Source organism: Andrena cerasifolii, chromosome 4, assembly GCF_050908995.1.
Source record: "Andrena cerasifolii isolate SP2316 chromosome 4, iyAndCera1_principal, whole genome shotgun sequence".
Classification (NCBI taxonomy): Eukaryota; Metazoa; Arthropoda; class Insecta; order Hymenoptera; family Andrenidae; genus Andrena; species Andrena cerasifolii.
This window is the reverse complement of record NC_135121.1, coordinates 15,314,079-15,334,297: the sequence shown is the minus strand read 5'-3', so window position 1 is coordinate 15,334,297 and position 20,219 is coordinate 15,314,079. Positions and strand designations below refer to the sequence as shown.

Sequence of the window (20,219 nt, the reverse complement as noted above, 5' to 3'; positions counted from 1 at the left end):
CCGCTCCCTACCTAGAGGATCACTAACACATATACTCGACAGGCGCGAAGTAGCCTTAAATTCAAACTCATTTCTCTCCCCAAACGCTGTACTGCAAGTACACTTTTCCCTAGTTCATTCTTGAGGCATCGGCTCGTGGCTGGCTGCACCACAAGTCCCTGCACGCCTGGTGCTCAAAGTAATTCGATGTGTCTCGAGAGTATCGCTATAACTAAATAAGCGTAGGTAGATTCTACGCGGCAGCGGTCGGACGGATTCAATCGTAAAACCTCGACGTCCGTCTAAACCCGCGTGCCACCTCCACCCGTCCAACCACCACTCTTCGACAGACGGACCCCTCGCCCCCACCCCCCCCCCTGCCGCACCGCTGACTGCACCGAACGTGTCTCCTCCCCGCGCGAGGAACGTGCCCCTTCCCAACCGGTGCCCGCAGGCCACCATGCAACTCGTCGGTGTGCCGTCGCTGCCAGCACTCTTAGTGAGTTACGGACCGTATGCAGGCGCGCGTCGTTCGTATCGGCGGTAGAGTCGCGTTCTCGTTTCATTCGCGCTTTTCCACGTCTCGCCGTCTAGGCCCCTCTGTATCACCGGGACGGTGGACCGGTACCGCTGCTGACTGAACGCACCGCAGTGGCAGAGGTTCGCCTTCCTCGGTTCTCCGCGCTGTTGCACGCTGCCACGCCAGTGACGTTCGCGCAAGTTTTTCACCGAAAGAGAGAGAGAGAGCAGTGACGGATTCGCGCGACACCGTGTGGCCCAACGAGAGACATAGCCTGTGCTGGATAATTGGGCGGCATTTAACATGCACCAACGCACTCCAATGGAGGTAACTGTCTTGACACGCCGCAAGGGGGGAACTTGCTGCAGAAGCGGGTCAGAGTGACACGCGGGACACGAGGAAGACGCGCGGACTAGGAGGCAGTCAGAGTGCGCGTGTCCGAAAAGTGTACGCAACGTGCGGCTCCAAGCTCGGCTGAGTTTTGTTATGCTTCTCGCGGGACTGGGCGAGCGCGATCGTGTTGCTTCGCCGCTGATTTCTCGATCACGTCGTTACGAGTCGGTGCCGCGCGGGGCAGAGAGACCGCCGCTTCCAGCCGAAGCTCGACTCGCTGCCGTCTGATCGGCGTGACAAAGCGCGACAACCCCGGCAATAGGTGAATAGAAACATTCGGCGATTGTTGGTGCTGCTGGTCGTTTCCGAGTGTGGTTACCGTGACGACCGCGAGAGGGACAAATCGCGGGGAATGCGAAGACGTCGGGCCAACTGTGCGCGCGCACGTCAGTTCTCGCGCGTAAATGCGATACGAGGTTGGATCTCGTCGCGTGGTACGAAGGAAACGTGCATCCCACTGCGAGTCGCGCAGTAACGGGGCGATTTTCTTGATTGGACTGCGCTGATCCTACGGGCCGGGTATCGACACAGTGCGATTTAGTGCTTTCTTGCCAGAATTGTGATTTTACGGCTGTATCGACGGTTACGTGTGCCTCCCGATCATTGGACCGCTGGCGATCTATTGGAAAGGCCCACCGAAGAGTGCTCGGGAAGAAACAGGACCCTTCTACTTCTCGTATATCAGGTAAAAACATGATACTTTCTATGCTTCCGTGGAGGAATTTTTGCATCAGTCATACCTCGAAACGATCATCGACTTCCTGCTAGTTTAGTTACCTTCGTTATACGCGCTCGCACCTTTCGTACGTAACGTTTTAAAAGTATTTCGCATCGGCAATGACTTCTCCGTGAATAATGTTGGTAACACTGTTCCGACTTACTGCAAACTTGCGGCACGAAGATACCGTTGATCGGTCGTGTCGTACCAATTCCTCCAGCAGTCTGTTCATCTTTCTTATCGCGACTTCCGTCGCTGCCTAGATTCGCAAGACTTTTTCTGCCGCTATCGACTTAATGCAGTTGTACAAATGGCCGTATGATACGGTCTTTTACGTAACGATAACGCTTACATCAAAACCGTTTTTTTACGATTGCCACACGTACGTTCGGAATTGCTACACGATTTGTGCAGAAATTGCCGTGCAGCAAGATAGTACGTACCTATGTATGCTCGCGAATAGCGTTCAACATCTTTGTCGCGATCACGCGACACGGTCGCGCACCGTTGCCGCTATGAGAGCATTCCTTTGATCACGAACACGTGCATATTGCAGTTCTCGCGAATCTCAGATGCATACGTGGATGCGTTTCCTCACCGGCCCCCCGCGTACCTGGTCACAGTCATCGCGTGTCGGTACGAATTAAATCGAGTACTCGAACATTTTGTGGTAGTTTCAATATTAGAAAATTCGGTCCGGTTAAGTAGTTTGCGTTCTTCGTAGTATTCGATGACTTGCATTCTATCCATTCGAAGAAAAATAGTGGGATTCGAATCGGTGAAATATTTGTCAGTTGTTTAAAGTGAGTTTAAAAATATGAATCCTTGGTTAGTGGTACTGATACGATATTACAAAGCGCATATTATATTGTAGGTTGATTAAATTAATGAAGAAATTAGTCGGCGCGTAGAATGATACTTTAGTAATTCACTTGAACACATTTTTATTCGTATGCGAATAGACTGTGATGTTGTGCAAATAATTCGATACGTGCCGAATTTGATTTAAATGACTGTGCCATCTATTATTGATGTCGATATTTTCATGGTTCTGAGGGTAATTCAGTATATTTTCTTATCTTTTGTCTACGTATACTGGTTTAGCATTCTTTCTGCTATTTGACGTTAAATGTCATCTTTGTGTAACGTATTCAAACTAATTTCCATCGCATTTCAATACGAGAAATGCACTTTTAGAACGTTACATAATATTTAACTATGTCAGTTCATGGTTTATAATTGTCGAATTACGCACAACTTGTTTCTTTTTTCTTACTTGATACCGATAAGTGTATGCACATATACTGGGTGGTGTCCACAATTTAAATTGCAGAATACCGTAATTATTTATTTAAAAGAGTATTCATTATCTAGAGGGTATAAGATTACATACAGTATGTAAATTTTGGTCAAATCAATCAACACATTTAGCGCGAAGATGTACGGATTTTTTAATAACGCGAAAAATATAGCACGCGCGACAAAGCTATTGGAAATGTGGCTACAATGTTGCTTCAATGATTTTCTTAATTTCGAAAACGCGTTTCCGCGAATATTCGATGGTATCTAAATTAGGACTTTGTGGTGCATGTGGTAACGTCTTTGGAATAGTATAGCATCCAACAGGTTTGATTTTCTTTGAATCGATTCCGAGTTGGGAACAAAAATTTTACATTGTACCTAACTTTGTGTTACCTCCATGTTTCATCGTCATTTTATATACATACAAAATTTCTGTTTTCACTACCATTATCCTTTTGTGTTATCCGCAAATTTTTATACTATGATTATTGGTTGATTTCCTTCATACAGACTCGCCTTTCAGAGAGAATTATCTTCGTTAATACACTGCTTGGCAAAACTTAATAGAAGATCTCTATTTCCTCTGCTAAGATAACGATTCTCCTTGGCTCTTATGCATGGAAACCAGTATTCCTGGATGAGCTTCTATTTCAAATTATAATTCATTCCAACTATATACACTTGATTCTGTTTTACACGATCTTGAATTAACACGGTCTGGAAAGAAATTAAATTCTCTTTTGCACTATTTTTTTTTCCTGTACCTCTTTTACACGAATTTTTCAGGAACGTATCTATCATGCAAAAACGGAATTAAATGTCTTGATAGCCTTGCAAGTAGTTCTGGACCAAAAAAGAGAGGAATGTTTTTAACTCTTCTAGTTAACTGTTTCGCTCAGAGTCACAGTGGGGTTTGCATTTCTTAGAATACAATATCTGCTATTTACAAGTTGAACAATTTTATTGCACTCATTGCCTTCCTCGTGCTAGCTCTCTAAATTTTTTTCTTTCCCCTTTGATAGTCTCTAATCAGAGTCTAAATCATTATATTAATTAGGTTCGATATAAATTGAGTAGGCTATTAAGCTAATATGATTTTCAATCCAGTCTCCCAGCACTATGATTCCTGAGCATCACATGCTACATTGGTTTTGTGCAAAGTTCAAGTATTTTTGCGATCATTCACATCCCTCGCTGTACTAAGAAACTTGTACCTCGAATATGTCATATATTTACTCATTCTAGACCCTACATTCCCCATGCAACCGATTATCCCATCCCAAACTGCACGTACATCGTCTATCCCAACACATTCGTTCGCCTGCGCGCAAGTGCATAAAGACCTTTTCGTACCAGACACATTTCAGACTGGTAATTGCTATTTCGCCATCTCCATTTGCCATTTCGAGCATATCCTAACATTTCCTTTCTTCCCCATCTCTAATCAACGGCGTTTCTTCCACGCGAACGTGCCCGTCGCCACGGCCCCGTAGAAAGTGCAAAAAGCCATTTCAGAAAATGAACAGTCAGATCGCATCTCTCCGCGCGACACCTTTGCCACTCTGTCACGGCGCGTGTAGCGTTAATGGAGACTTATGTTCGGTCGCGTCAATAATCGGCCGGGGTGCACCTGCCAATAATTAATATGTATCGATCCCACGATAACGTCGTCGATCGAGAGGCATCCCATGGATATCCGCGCACGGCCCCGGATACCTTCTCGCGTTCTCCCCCGTCGCCTATAAACTTCTTATTCAGCGGCGTCGAGGGCGTGTAACAAAAGAAAAACAGTGGATCGACCACGGTCTTGTCGAAACACGAGAACTTACCGAATGATCATCAACGATCGTGCTACGTTCTTTCTTGCCGGCGAGCACGATATCCAATAAAGAGTTCGATCTTCACGGGAACACTCGCCGCCCGAGAGAGAGAGAGAGAGAGAGAGAGAGAGAGAGAGAGAGAGAGAGAGAGAGAGAGAGGGGAGAAAAAAAGAACGAAATGCAGCCCGAGAAGGCCTTGGATTCGCGTTTCGCTCGAAATTGCCCGATACGGTCTGATGTTGCAGAAAGGGCGGAGATGGAAAGGGGCTAGTGTGGGAAGACGGCAAATTGGACACACCGCGCAGGCGATAAGAAAAGCGCGTGCATTGTTCGGCTCGCTTTACTTGCAATTAAGTCGGGTCGTTTCTGCGACGCCTGATATATGTACATAGTTTACGATGCGCCGAAACGCGACGTTAAACGACGTCCGTGAGTCGCAACGATTGTCCGGAAATATGCTGCTTCCCCTCAAAATGCGATGCCCACGAGAAGCGAAAGTGGCACATTGTTGCGGGCGAAGATCGTTGCGCTCCTGTTCGTGGGCCGATTGGTACTGGACCGTGAAAACGCTTGCCCGTTTGCTGTCGTTCGCGGGTCAGAGTGTCGTCGGCTTCTTTGATGCCGGTGAAGTAATTACACTTCGTTTCTATGAAAATGAAGCGGCTAGAACCACGGCGAAGGAGAGACGAGAAAAGATAAACCGGCGCGGCGGTTCCGAGGGTGTTTTATGCCTGCGAAGAACTGGACAATGGTTCCCTGCGAACACGCGATCGCTTTCCGAGGATTTTTCTAAATTCGTAGACGTGCGCGTCGCGTCTGCGTTAAATGGCACTCGATAATCCGCCTATCATTCCATTACGCCCCCCCCTCGGAAGAGAATTTCTTGTGAACCGGCCAGAAGTTTCTCTTGTACCCCTTTTTTTACCCTCTTCCCGCTCTCTTTAGCCTTGCTGCGTTTTGTTGTTTGTTTTGCTTCATTCCGTTTCGTTGTTTTCGATCGATCGCGTCAGTACACTTTCCGTCATCCTTGTTCTTTACGCCCGCCGTTGCCGTGATGCATTGCGCGCACGGTACGTAAAAAGTTTGCTTCGAGCGCGGACCATTGAAAAAGTAAAAACGGGCGAAAGAAACGTATGCAGACACGAGCTGCAATAAAATCGAGTGGCGAACCTCGAAACAGTCGATGCGAATTGCCAACGAGTCCCTCGCGATTTGTCCGTGCGTTATATCGGGTGTAAAATCGGGTTTCCGTTGCGATGCGCGTTTCTGGAAATCGCGTTTGAAAATCAAAGTGGGATATACTAAGCACAACGAAGCTATGCTTCACTTGTGAAGTAGCTCCAACGGCGTGCGCCTCGCTTCTCGGCATTATTATTCCGTACATAAAGCAACGTTTTCATTTCTCTGCGCGATTCTGGGGCATAGCGTTTAAATGTGCAAATGAGCGCAGGAAAGATTAAAAAGGAATATGTTTGAATTGCGTCAAGCAGAGAAATATTGTTCGTCTATTTTTCAAGCATGCGATGTGTTTGAATATTATTTCGATGCGGACGCCAGGTTTTCTTTGGCTGAAGTTGTGGGCAATTACATTAGTAAAGAGAAACGAGTATTTATGCAAAACTATTGATTAAATACTAATTATGCGGAATACCAGCTCTGAATGTAGCCATGACGTTCGTAAGGATTCTGTAAACTTCCATAATGCAATTCACAGGTTAACCGAAGTCAGTGAATTGTCATTTTGACATATTAAATATGCATAGGTGTAACTAGGTTTCGACTTTCCTGTATGCGAGCTGCAAGTAGTTATTGATCCATACATCTCGTAAGCCGTGACTAGCCCGCGTTTTGTTACTTTGTTCATAGCGCGATAAGCTATCACGCAGCGTTTTTTAAAGCGCGATTCAGTCGACGATAAGGATTTTTATAGTGGGTATTATTTATATTCAAAGGTCACTATCGAGAAAAACTTCCACTTGGGACTCGGGCGCCGCAATACTTCGACATATATGTATAAGTAGTTGCTAATACTATTATACATAGAATACTATTTTGTTGATATGACAGGATTTAGATGCTTAATAAATATTACGTTGAATTAGTTGGACAAAACGTGATTTAAGTTGACATGGCACTTTCTATCTGATTTATATGAATTTGTGTTTCGCCTACAATTTATTTCAGTATTCCTGACATTTTCCATAGATCCATTGAAGTTTCTCCAAGTTTTGTTATATTTTCTACAACCTATATAAAAATGTACAGCTATTAACATCGCTCTATTATGTACCTACCCTGCAGAAACATAGGCCAAAGGATATTTAAAAAAATAATTCAAAATCAGCCCTTTCGAAAAATTACGATTCGTATCGCAACACTTTATGTTCCATTTTTTCACCTTTCTTTTCCAAGGAGTCGCCTATTTTTATAGATATTATAAAAATATATGTAGATGATCCATCTGATCAGATAGGGAGAATCGATATCTCGACTGCTACTTGTACCACGGGACTAAATGTTTCTGTAAACGCGTTAGGCAGTTAGATATATTCGGTTCGTTCCCCAGGATCTGATATCACGTCACTCGTCAGAGATCTCTAACGATTCGGAGCAGCGCAAGCGTAATGGTGGCGCTGTCGTGCCTTTCCCTGAGTTTTCCGCTGGAATTATCGCACGATAGATCAACTCGTGGTAGCCAACTTTGAAACTGCTGCTTTGTAAATACATAGAACAACAAAAGTTGCCTACGATCTAAGGATACCAGCTTATCTCCTTCTCGCATCGGGGATACAAGGGCTGTGAGGCCTGCGTTTAACATGCAGGAAGATCTCAGATTTCAACTCAGATCCTGTCCTGCTCACAGTGGTTTATTCTATACTTAGTAACACTTTTGTTTAATAGGACGACTTTAGTGCTAATTTAATTTCCTACCGAATTCTCTTGAATTACTGCCCCTGCTTTCCTAGCAACCGGTTACAAATTCTGTCGACAGGTTTCTTTTAATTATGCAACCATTCGGCTCGGTTCTAGCTAGATGGGGTCCATTTTGCATCTCCCTCTTCACTTTTCGGTTCAATTCGTTTTCCCTTGATAGATCGCCAGAAGAAATCTGAGGCGATAGACTTCGATCAAACGAGATCCGTAAAATTGATACAAAAACAGCATTGCAATAGCAGTAAACTACGTGATCAGTCATTAGATACATATTTAGGATGCGTTAAGACTACGTTGGGGTTATAATTACGGGCCCCTGCGTGTCTAATGAAGGAATAGTAATTAATTTTAATAATGTAAGTACACGTACGCTTATTTGTATGGACTTGATTAAACGTGCCTAGGCAGGTGCACCTTCTTCATGTAGTTTGCGATTGTTGGAACGATACCTCGGAGCCGATTCTCGGTGCTCGCTGTTCCGAAATCGATTCCCACACGGTTTACACGAAAGTATAAATTGTAAAGGTGAGGTTACATCGATTTTCCATGAATCACTTACTTGGAGAAGGTACTGTTTTTGTCGGTGCACTGGGCATCGATTACATTGGACACGCAACACGAACAGTTTTTAGAGCGACTTGGTTTTGCTTCGGATAGGGTGTGAAAGAATTTGAGAGCATGAAAAATTGGTTGAGTTTCACGAACTATTGTCTTTAAAAGCCATCTGTTCGTGTAGAAAATCCTAAATCGAAGAGTTCTTGTAGAAAACATTGTAAGTGCCAATATTAAAGGAAACAATTTTATCGAAAAATACGTGTCAATGGTAATACTATATAGTATAGAATTTGATTTTTGACACTGGGTGTTTTCTACGAGGACTCTTTAATTTTGTTTCAAAAGAAAATTCGGTTTTAGCGTTACTTCGGATTTTCTTATATTGGGACTCATCAATCAGCATGCTGTTTACATTGTTATTTCGAGGAATTAATGCGTTAGGCTAAAGGACTTTGCGTCTGCTAGAAAATTACTAGATTCCATCGTGTTTGTTAGATTTAAAAAAATGCTCAATAAATAGCAGGGAGAAAGAACCAAAGCTATAAGCAGTGATTGATTTACGTCACTTCGAAGTTTCTTTGTTTTAAGACTTTAATATCACTCTGTCGAAATCTTTCTTTTCATTCCACGTATAATTAAGCAGCCACGTTTCTAGACAGCTCTATTAATAAATCAGTCAGCCTGTTTTATTTCAATTCAGATTATTTTCTGAAAAATAACTACACAAATTATTTAATTTAATTGATCATCAGTGGGGCTAGGGAACTGATTCCTACTTCTTTGCGATCCGCAGTATTACTCTTCCGAAATTCACAAAACTTGTATTCCGATCCATGCATATTATTTAGCATAATTAAATAGAACACAAATTTAAAAAAAAAAAGATATGCATTGTATGTAGCAGTATTATTGTTAAACGTCTAACGTGAATACTTCACTGAGGAATAAAGACGTCTAATTATTTTGTGTAATGCACTTGGATCTGTTGAAAAATATCTCTCGATATATACCATGATCTCGTTTCGCAGTTCAGTCGATAAGATCATAACTGAATGTGGCCCCGCGGTCACTAACTGAATAGCTCTTCTGTAGATCTAATGCAATCCGACAGCAGCAGTTTGATGAATGAATTTCACATACAAATATCGCGGTGTGGATTGAACGAGATTGCGCCGATTAAGCGGCCGTGCGCCATTACCAATATCACTCCCCTATTTGTGTAAATCCAGCCGTGAACGCGAACTAATTGTACCACTTAGCATTCGCTGAAAACACGTCATATCAACATTGTTTCGACGCTGCATCAAACGTTGGACGGCAATTATTACTACATATTATGGGTTCTTCGCTTTCGGGAACGCGGCTTCTATGTTGAATTGCTTTGTTTAGCCTAGAAGCGGTAAGTTAAATAAAAAAAGAGTGGTTAATCGTTCTCATTTGAAGATTGAAGTTAATATTGTAGTTTTTTCAATATTGCGCGAGTTTTTGTGTATAATAATGGTAGTTTTAATGGTAATCTAATTGTGAAAATAGTAAGTACTTCTGTAGGGGTTTAATAATTAATTGCAGAAGCAGAATTACTCAGATGAGTTTATTATTTGGTAGGAATGTGTAGCTATATAATATTTGAAAAATCTGTTGTTTAATTTTCGGAGTTCAAGATATAAAATCCGATATTTGCTTTAGAAATAACGACACAAGGCAATTGCGCGGTGGACTTTTGCGGAAGCCCTGAGTTTCGTTTAAAATTGTAAGTCATCGTATGTAAATTCATTCGTAATTCGAATGATCTATCATCATATCGACCATGTGTGGTAAATGTAATTTTCGTAATCCTAGTTCTCATTCCGTATTCAATGTTGATGTCACATGCCTGTTGACATTATACAAGCAAAACTATATTCAGAGTCGATGTGATACTATATCTTCTAGATAGGTCCAAATGACACTGTACATCTTCATGATATAATTTTGAAGGGTAATTATCCAGAACAGGTGTTACCTCGTCGATTTTGACGACCTTGAAATATATTGTCGGGGACATGATTCTGAATAACTTTTTCCTATACATGTTACCGCCGCTCGACCTTTGTTTCCGAGGTATTCGCGAAAAGCTGCTGTTACTACTATAATGTATTCTGCCGTATACGTATCCACAGTACCTACGCGTCCGTGGCAGAGTATGCGCCAGCATGGGACAAAACAAATGACGAAGCTGGCCTTCGTTTCCGAGATACCTATTTGCGAAAAACTTCTTTTGACTTATTCCGACGCAACGCATTCCACTTTCCAACTTGTCCCGGGTATTAGTATTGGTCGGGGCTAGATTAGTGCGGGGGGCGCGTAAAGCACGCTAGCGAACCGATGTGAGTCGGGGTGTTGAAAGGAGTTCCCACACACTCAACAGGTGCTCTCGAAGGCACCCTCTTCCTAGCAAAAAAATTGTTTCAGTATCCTAATATCCGGCTGCGTCGGCACTGCCGAACGGAGTCCGGGTGTTGACAGGCATCCGCAAGTTTCTCGCTCAAATCTCCAAATTCATATCGGTTCGCTACCATGCTTTATGCGCTCGCGGGCGCCCCCCCCCCCCCTGTGTTCATCTATCCGCAACCAATACTAATACCCGGGACAATTAGGAAGTGTAATGCGACAATGCGTTGCGTCGGAATAAATCAACAGAAGTTTTTCGGAAATATCCTGAAAACGAAGGTCGTGTGGCGGTAACACGCGTAGGAATAAGTTGTTCAGAATGTTGAGTTTTACAACATATCCAAAAACCATTGAAATCGGTGAGGAAACACCTATTCTGCATAATTACCATTTGAATAAAAAGTCAAATTGAATGACACAGCAGAATGTGTCCTCGCAATGATGAGTGACGTCTATCCGCAATATTATGTCACTTACATCCAACGAAACATCATATTTATAATTATCAAAGCTTCTCACAGCTATCATATCCTAGAATTTCCACTAGGTTTCAACTAATAAATAGCTTTTCCCTAAATTGCACCACAAGCTTCTTGGTAATACAGTCTTTGAAAGACAGTATTTCATTCTTAATATCCTGTTATTCCTCCATTATCTACCAGAGCTGTCATTCCCTAACTGTTCTAACCACTACATTTCGTATTTCGCATCGTATAATCAAGCTTCGTCCAACACTCCAAGTTTCTATTACCACTCCCGCAAACTAACCCTTCTCGTCGACTCTTGTGTTCCAGAGTGTAAAGCCCGGCGCACGATGGGGCAGTGATGCCCGGAATAGGCCCCGCGCATCGGAAGAAGCCACGTGACTTGCCAGGATTCGACAATCATATGGTGGAAGGATAAAGGCAACCCGCCAAGGATCTGCCCCTCCGGACACATTTCTCGAAGTTGTACTCGGTAACGATGAAAAGGCCTTGGATCGCCGGGGACGCTTGCGTGCTGTGAGGAGAAAGACTATTTACTGTCGTAACCGACTCCCCGGACAATCGTTTCGTGGTAGCGCGTTGGACCATCGATACGGAAGCATGGAAAACGGGGACGAGGCTCCTTCGACTGCAAGGATGGTGTATCCGGATTTGATCCCATTAATGGGTGTAACTCCCGTTGCTGGCGATCACGACACTACACGTCCGGATGTCTTACGGCATACTGATGTAAGACCGGTTCATTGATTGTAGGGTAGAAAGTCTTAATTAATTTTTTTTATAATAATAATATATATCTTACACTGCAAACAAATACAAAAAAGAAACAAACTATTACGTCTAAACGGGGTGGTTAGTTGCTGGGTGTTCGAACAGAACTAAACAACCCGCTTCGTACAATCCTTGATAAAATCTTTTCGGTGTAGGAGTAAACAGAGTCGGTGGAGAAAATAAACTTGTTGCTTATTGGGTGGGTTGAAATCGGTCGGTACTATTGGTGAGTTGGAGAAAAAACGGGGATGACAACGAGTGACCGCCTATAAGTCACAGCGGACACTCTCCAGAGCGAAAGAACCTAACCACTAGCCCTTGCATTTTCACGGTCAGCGGGACGTTTCCGGGGCACGCGCGGGTAGTAAACTCATAAAGTCCTTAGACGTTGGGAACATTTGGTGAGTGCAAAGAAATTTCGTTCATAAGGGGTAAAGCTTGAAATTTACAACGGCTAAAAGGTCGGAGTTCTGCGACGTCTGCTGACCTTACGAGTTTATTATCCGGATTCGAGGATGAAGTCTTAAGATGTGATTTTAAGCACGATTTAAATATGTTTGTTACGCAGGTGGTAAGAGTACGCACGCAACAGACGAAAAAGAACTCGTCCTCGGAGGGGCCGCCGCGCACTCCGCCGAATTGCGCGCGGTGTGGAAACCACGGCTTGAAGATCCCCCTCAAGGGCCACAAAAGGTACTGCAAGTTCCGTGGTTGCGTCTGCCCGAAGTGTAAGCTCACCGCGGAACGGCAAAAAGTGATGGCCAACCAGACGGCGATGAGAAGAGCAATGATCCAGGACGAGGTCAGAGTCAGGAAGCCGGAAGAGGTTATAGTCCTTCTTTATTCCTTTGGGATCCTTTTTCCGAACCCTGGTACGCCCAGCGGCTGCGAGTCGCTGTTATCATTGCAACTCTTGGCGAAGTTGCTGATAATTACCCCCCGATAGGTATTTCCATTTGCCTGGTTCTTCCTGAATGTTAGTGGATATCGAGTATTAGTTGATCATTAGTCAGGGGTTCTGCAGTTTTAGGTTCTTACAGTTGGAATCATTTTGTAATATACGCAATGTATGAATTCGAGCTTATACTAATCGTTTGAGTGTTTCGGCTGACTTGTTCATGGGTATGGGAAAATTGTGGGAGGTTTTTACACGTGCCATGCAGAGTTACAGAGGACCCCAGGCTATTCTCAAAGGGCTTTGTTAAACTTTTACATAACATTTGTAACTTACTGTATTATTTTCATTGCACAGCATCGCAATTTTTCTGTAATATATTGCTGAATGTACGCGAAATATATAGGCACAGAGTATGTTTGTATTTTCTACCTAAACCGTGCCAACATGGTCTACGAGAAAAAATGATTCAGAAAGATTTAGTACAGAGAACGAAAGGGGTTGCATGTCAAAAAAAAAAAACATCTAAGAACCCGGACTTTATTTCAAATTACCGTACAGAAATCTTACGTCTCGCCAATTCTACCTTGCCTCGACGACTTCTGCCCAGTAGCTATCGACGCATAAATTCACGCTTGTAGATTTGACAAATGGTGTATCGATAGGATTGCCATACGTCCCGCATTTCATTAGTACTTACAGAGTAAGATAAACCATTACCTACCCACTTTTTCATGTTTTATTTATATAGCACTTAAACGTCCCGTATCAATGCTTGGCAATTATGGCAACCCTATGTATAGAGCGTGTGAGACGCGTGTTCCCCTGGAATAAATCGTTCCATTAGCTGGTGCATTATTGATTTCGAGCGGTCGAAGCGTTGATTTGTTTCGATTTTTATTTCGTCTACCCCGTGCTTTTAACGCCGGGTTGAGCTGCACGTAATGCGAGGCAAATTACCGCTGTGTTCCCTGTGCGGCTCGCAGCCGCGATAATTCTAAATGAGCCCTTTATTTCGCAAGTCGTCGATCGTAATTGATTCTTTCGTAGCAGGTGGATCCACCGCCGTTTGAGGGGGAAGGTGATCGACTTTCCTCAGTTCCTCAGCCGGCCAGAAGTCTCGAGGGTAGCTACAAGGGTAGTAGCAGCGGCTCGCCTATCAGCAATCACGACAGCAACGGTATGCCCAATAACTTCAGCGGTATCGTCAGTATTCTTCCCCCTTTCAGAAAAATACCCTTGTTGCACCCCCACACTAACTCGATGACCCATTTGCCGCAGTCGCCGACCGGTAAGTGTTCGCAACTGTAATGTTCCATCTTTTATTTGTTTGCCTACGGAAATTGGAATGTCCCATTGGAATGTTGTTTATATATATGTTATTTAACGTTCTTTTAATCGTTTGCACTCTATCTTAATCGAACAGTCCATTGGCAAACCAGAATAGGGAAGAATTTAGCAGAGTAATTTCGACATTAATGCTTTGTTTAGTCCAGCGGATTACGTATATGGATATTAATTCTAATATTGCTATGAATTTTAATGAAATCAATGTAGACCGTTGATTTAAATTTTGATATTCACCACTCTCTTTCCTTGAGACGCTAAATTATTCTATTAAATATATCTAACGACCAATACAAAATTAATATAGTACGTGAGCGAGATAAGCCGTTAATTGAATGGCACAATATAGAATTTATTCGTAAATTTTTTCAAACATTGTAAGTTTTTACGGTGGAGCATAAAACAGGATGTCCATAATTTCCAAAGGCCGTTCATTTAATTATTACTTCGTTCGACTTTTCCATCGTTATGGCGTCGAATTTGCATTGTGGTTCGATTATCGTGCATTCGCGTTTCCCGCGCTCACAAAATATAACTTGCCAATAAAAATTAAACGCGCCCATTAGCGTGATGCGCGCGACATTGAATCGCCGCCTACTTAATATGCATACTCATCGCCCATCGCATACCGGTGCAGCTGCACCTGCTTCTTGATGAATATTTACATGTAACTCATATACATGTACCCCTTGAAAACCGAGATTGCCTACCTGTTGCTTGTTTCGATTTCTGGCCTGGGTAGGCCACCCCTACTGTCTCGCCTACGAAACCTACCCCTCTGTGCGAGCAGCAGCATCACCCTCCACTTTTGCGAAAGGACGTGCTACTTTCGAACTTAATAATGCAAACAAATGTAGTGGAACGTTCGTTTTACATTCGTTTGGCATTCTTCTCACTTTTCGTAATAAATATCTATTTTACATTGATTCTCGCGTAAAATAGTGTACCAGTTAACGTGTTCATCGCTCGCCTGACGGATGCACCCTAAATGTTACACGTGTCACTTATTATTGTTATTACCTTTTGAAGAAGACGAGAATTTTAGATTATGACAAGATAGGCATCTAATGCAAAATTCTGGTCGAACAAGGGTTAATTCGGATGATTATATTTACTTGTGCAAATAAAAATCAGAGGCTTCAGGTTTGGAAACGTTTTGTGAGTTTAAAAGCAGTCTGTGGAATCCATTAAGTAACTGGTTATAAATATTTAAAGATTTGCGATCCAACTAGGTGCACTGTAGCATATCCTCGTTGATCTGAATTAGTTGGTGGACAATATTAGATAAATTATCTAGGAATTATATAAAATTATAATTTCCTCTATCGTACAATGTACGAGGTCCTTAACCCTCGAGCGTCACTAAATTATGCATCCTTTTTAAAAATACTGCTTCATTTCAAATCCTACGTGAGGCTACCCTGATCGAGATAACTTGCAATTAGAGATCTCGAGAAGTAATGAAACAGAGTGAACGTAATATTGTAACGCTCAAGTACGACCAATCGGAATTCTGAAGCATGTAATCTAGTCCGTGAGTCCGTCTGTCCATCTGTATAGAAAAGTACAGCAGCGTGACTTAATTAGCGATTCAGCTCGTTCATTAATTATCCTTATAGTTAAAATTGTAGGAGTGATACCGGCTATACCGAGGCCGTGATTTCATTGTAAGCATAGCTATTATTTATCTTCCATTGAGATAGAACCTGATAGCCGAGAATTCTGCGCCCGAGGTGCGAGCTAGCACTTAACAGAGTTCTCTGATCTATGCATTCCGGTACTCCGCAGTCTTCGAGGCAATTCCGTAACGGTACGATGGTTTGTCTTAACTTACGGTATCACGAGATTAACGAATCGTCGTCCCTCACTCCGCGAAAACCAAGCCACACTATCGTGTTCTATTTCACCAGAAATTTGACGCAGTGTTATTTCAAAATTCTACGTGAACGAGACTTTCTAGGCTGCTTAAATTACTGCTAATTGCGCGCGCGTACCCGTTAGCCGCTCGACTGTACCTTCATTCGATGTCTTACCTATCAGACGTAGGTATTCGAAATCCTTGTTTAATAATTCAAATTCACGTTGAGGCAGCGGGTGGAAAGAAGGCAACCGATAGGTTAAGCCAATCATTATATCTTATGCTTGAATTTCGTTTACCGTATCTGTGTTTCCGAAGTTGCTCTGTCCCTTCTTCGGTCTTACTTACTTTCGCCTTACTTCGATATCCTCGGCGAGAGCAGAAGCTATATCATAAATATTATATTTACCAATAACTCTATTGTATATTTCATGTTGTCCTATGTATTTTTCCCAAACACCTTTGCCGAAAACTCTGCAATACCTTCCTGCAGCACATTCTTATGCTGTCGAATGACCGAAATCACGCGATCCTTGTTCTTTCCATGCAATTCACTTGCAGCCTTAGTATGCAGGCTAAATTATCCAGTAGAGCAAATAATTATAGGAGATACTTAAATTGGCAGATAAGGGGACCACCCTTGCCGCGTAATGGCTAAGGACAGAGGCCAGTATTCAGTGACTCCTATCGAAAGACTATTATCAAGACAGTGTACGTTCACACAAGCCGTTATATCGCTTGCAGTTGCCATGCAAAATGTACGAAGTTCAGTTAATGAGAGATCGTTATTCTCCTGCGAGGACAATTCGAGCATTGTCCGTCGAGTTTCTCGGATCGAACGTTCGGTAACTGTTACCTATAATTTACGCGATTTACGACTTCGACCGACGCCATATCGATGGTACCGGGCGTAAAACGAAGTTCCCGAAGGGGGAACATTATCTTGCTTGGAATCGGGAACGAGTTTCACCAAGAGGGACCTGTACAACTGCGCCTTGGAAATGAGCAGGATTACAGATCGCGAAATTAGGTTGATACAGCCACTGGTTTATCTCATCGTGTGAAATATTCGTCACGACAAATTCTTCAGTCTTCCTGATTCTTTTTTTTTTCAAATACGTGTATTACATCGACTATTTTACTTCACTGTTTCTGAAATCCACTTTCGATTTTAGACACTCGGAATAGAGGCAATTCATTGTCATACAAGGTGTAAGATAGTTTGGAAATAAACTTTAGGTAGGCTTAATAATAGTTCGAATACTATACAGTTTATAGTAGAAGCGAACACACGTCCAGGAATGTTGCGGACTTTATAACGTATAATTTTAATTTTTTTTTAAATATTAGTTCAGGGAGGTTTAGAATCATAGCTGCTCTATTGATTTTATAATCGAAAATATTTTAGCGCTCGAAATAACCAAGCGAGAGCGTACTTATAACGTCGTTCGTAGTGATCCTAACGAAATTCAAGCCACTCTTTCACTTGACAACCCGACCGAATGTTAACCCTGGTTTTACGAGCGTCCCTATTGGCTGGCCAGTCGTTCGAACCAGGCTAATATAATACGAACTTATAACCAAAGCCGAAACCTAGGAGCTCGTTCTTGCTTTTACGATCCGGCTCGTTTTTAAAAGTTATCGTTATTTTGCTCGCTTTCGAATGAAATAGTTTGTTCACGGACGTAAACTGTTCCGAAGAAGGCCGAAGACTGCGCGCCCCGCTGCAGCCCGACCACTAAAAGTTGTATTGACGCGCGCTCCCTTCAGTCCAACACTTTGCCAGCGTACCCTGTCACAATGTCCCACACGAGACTGCTCGCAAACGATGGCGACACATTTTACGATCGCAAACGAAAAGGACTAAAGGCTGTACACTTATAATCGAATCGTTTCCCTTTGTCACGGGGATGCTCGTTCATCCGCGAAGACGAAAGTTCTTGCGTTAGGGTTGAGAGCAGTCAACGCTGGGGCTGCTAGCATTTAGACCACACTTCTCTTCTCACATGGTCTGACAAAGACACGAAATAATGAAAGGGAATCGTGAGCGATTTTTCCTAAACGCGTGGAATACATTTTGCCACTGGTTTCTCCTATGCTTCAATGGAAACACAAACCTCTTTACCTTACTAAGGGGAAATCTGATGAGATCAGAGAATCGAATAGTGTGCTCGAGATAGAAATGAATGGGGGAACGGAAGACGTGTATAAGATGATCTAAAATGGCGTATGGGATGCAAGGTGGAGATTCTTTGTTATGAGAGACAGGGGAAGTCTTTCCTATCTTATTAATAGTTTGAAGCAGTGTTTTCGAAATTGAAGAAATGCTTGGCTAGTTGGGTTAACTTTAATTCATATATTTCTGTTCTGTGAAGAACTATTTGCATACTCTTATCAGTTATCATCACTATACAATTTTGAACGCTGTTATATCACTCAAATTTCCTAAGCAAACGGCAAGGACCACCTGCATGAACTCTTGCCATTGGCAGGCGCTCCCATCTTTCTTATGTCTCTACCCCAAACTTTCTGCGTGCACCGAGTTTCAAAACAAACATCGATATCCTTCCGAAGTCCAGCACAGTTTCGAGTCCTCGGTATTGTTTCATCAGTGACCACTGGAAGCCAACTCTCGAAGTGTACTTCTTGTAATCGGTAGCAAAGTTTATCGACATTAAAATTATTCAATAACCTGTGAAAATCAGTGTTCGCGAACGTGAACGTATCGGCATGCATCCGCCACCCTACATGTAACATATTTTACACATCAAATCGACTTAATGTACTTTTGTATTGGGTGCAGTTAATTGAAAAATTGTACAGTTAATTAAACAGTATCATTACCCTTGTACGTAGCAAAGATCGTGCAAAAAGGGTACGTAATTCTGTATTTAACAGCACGTGAATAAATAAAATATGTTACACATGTGGGGCGAGCGGATACTTTTGTGACTATATGTTCCAAGCGTCCCATAATTTTACCACATCGCGCACGTCTCTGCAATTGATTTCACCCAGAAGAGCACATAAAAGCAACAGTGATAACCATCGATAACCTATAAAGCACACTAACGGTTTGTAAACGGGAAAATGTCAGTGCCTCGGCAGGCCACCTCGTTAGTCAAGCGACAACTGAGACATTTTCGCAGCAGGCTAGGCACACACCAAACGGTGCTGCATTGCGCCAATAAAAAAGCAGTGATTGAATACTTAGCTGCATCTAATAATCGCTAATAACGAACTTCCCCGTGGCATTTGCCGTTGCTCCGCGATCTTTAGCCGCGGGGACGTGGCTCATCCGAGGTTTACGATAGTCGTTCGCATAAAGAGCCGTAAACTCACTAATTGATTTACAACCGGCGCGTTTCCACGGTCCCGCGATGACGAAATTAACACGACGACGCACGGGCGTCTCTGTGTCATCGGTGGGTAATGGAAAAGTGGCGTGGCCAGTGACAAACCGCGAGCGATGTCTGCCTGTGGCGGAAGTGCGCGGGAACGCAGGGAATCGTTGGTGAACCCCTCGGGGGTGATTATGGCGGAGTATATGGGGTTGTAAAGTTCGTCTTTACGAGCTTGCATTTCGAGGCATCGAGCACAAGGCTTTTAATAACACGTCGGTTGGTGTTATGCCGACAACGGGCATGCCTGGTGGGAAACGTAACGCGCCGTACATTCCCTCTGCGTACGTTTTCTGTAAGCTCCTATGTAACGGATGTTCCGTCGTCGCCATTTTGGATCCCGCGTGCGTGGCCGCGCGACACCACCATCTGACGTGTGGCCCTTACAACTGCTCCGTCTCCTTCCTTCTCTGCTTCGTAAAGGTAATATTTCGCATGATCGTTTTGGTGTTCTCGTTTGAATGATACATTATGGTGACCGACCATAATTTTGAGACCCGTCGCCGCTACGTTTTTGGGGCACAATGAACCCGCGACTGTAATTTTTACTTGGCCATATGCGCCACTTAATTATCAATCACTCGTTTGTGAAGTAATGCGTCGTTTACTTTTTGGTGCCTCAAAATCCTTTCGGCATCTCTTTTATTTTGTTTAAATAATACAGTTCGACAGCCATCTGGACTTGTAATAATAGTCGTTTCTTATAGGTTTTCGTTCACTGCAACCGAATCCGCAAACCGTTCGTCGCTATCACCGTCAGTTTTTGAGAATAATTTGACGGAACAAGCAACCGAATAACTATCACTGTTCC

The 20,219-nt window shown here is 43.1% G+C and overlaps 1 protein-coding gene across 2 annotated transcripts in view; it reads left to right on the top strand.

The window, feature by feature from the left end:
• The first annotated feature begins 453 nt into the window (after positions 1–453).
• The window catches only part of Dsx (transcription factor doublesex), a 129,527-nt gene continuing 109,761 nt past the window's right edge, over positions 454–20,219 (top strand). Inside the window, exons 1-4 of one of the 2 annotated variants that reach the window (XM_076811091.1) lie at positions 454–1,577; positions 11,446–11,865; positions 12,476–12,733; positions 13,853–14,093. In XM_076811091.1, coding sequence (XP_076667206.1) covers positions 11,737–11,865; positions 12,476–12,733; positions 13,853–14,093 — 628 coding nt within the window. In that variant the 5' untranslated portion in view covers positions 454–1,577; positions 11,446–11,736. The remainder of the gene's footprint in view (positions 1,578–11,445; positions 11,866–12,475; positions 12,734–13,852; positions 14,094–20,219) is intronic. The other variant, XM_076811093.1, reaches the window with a different exon arrangement.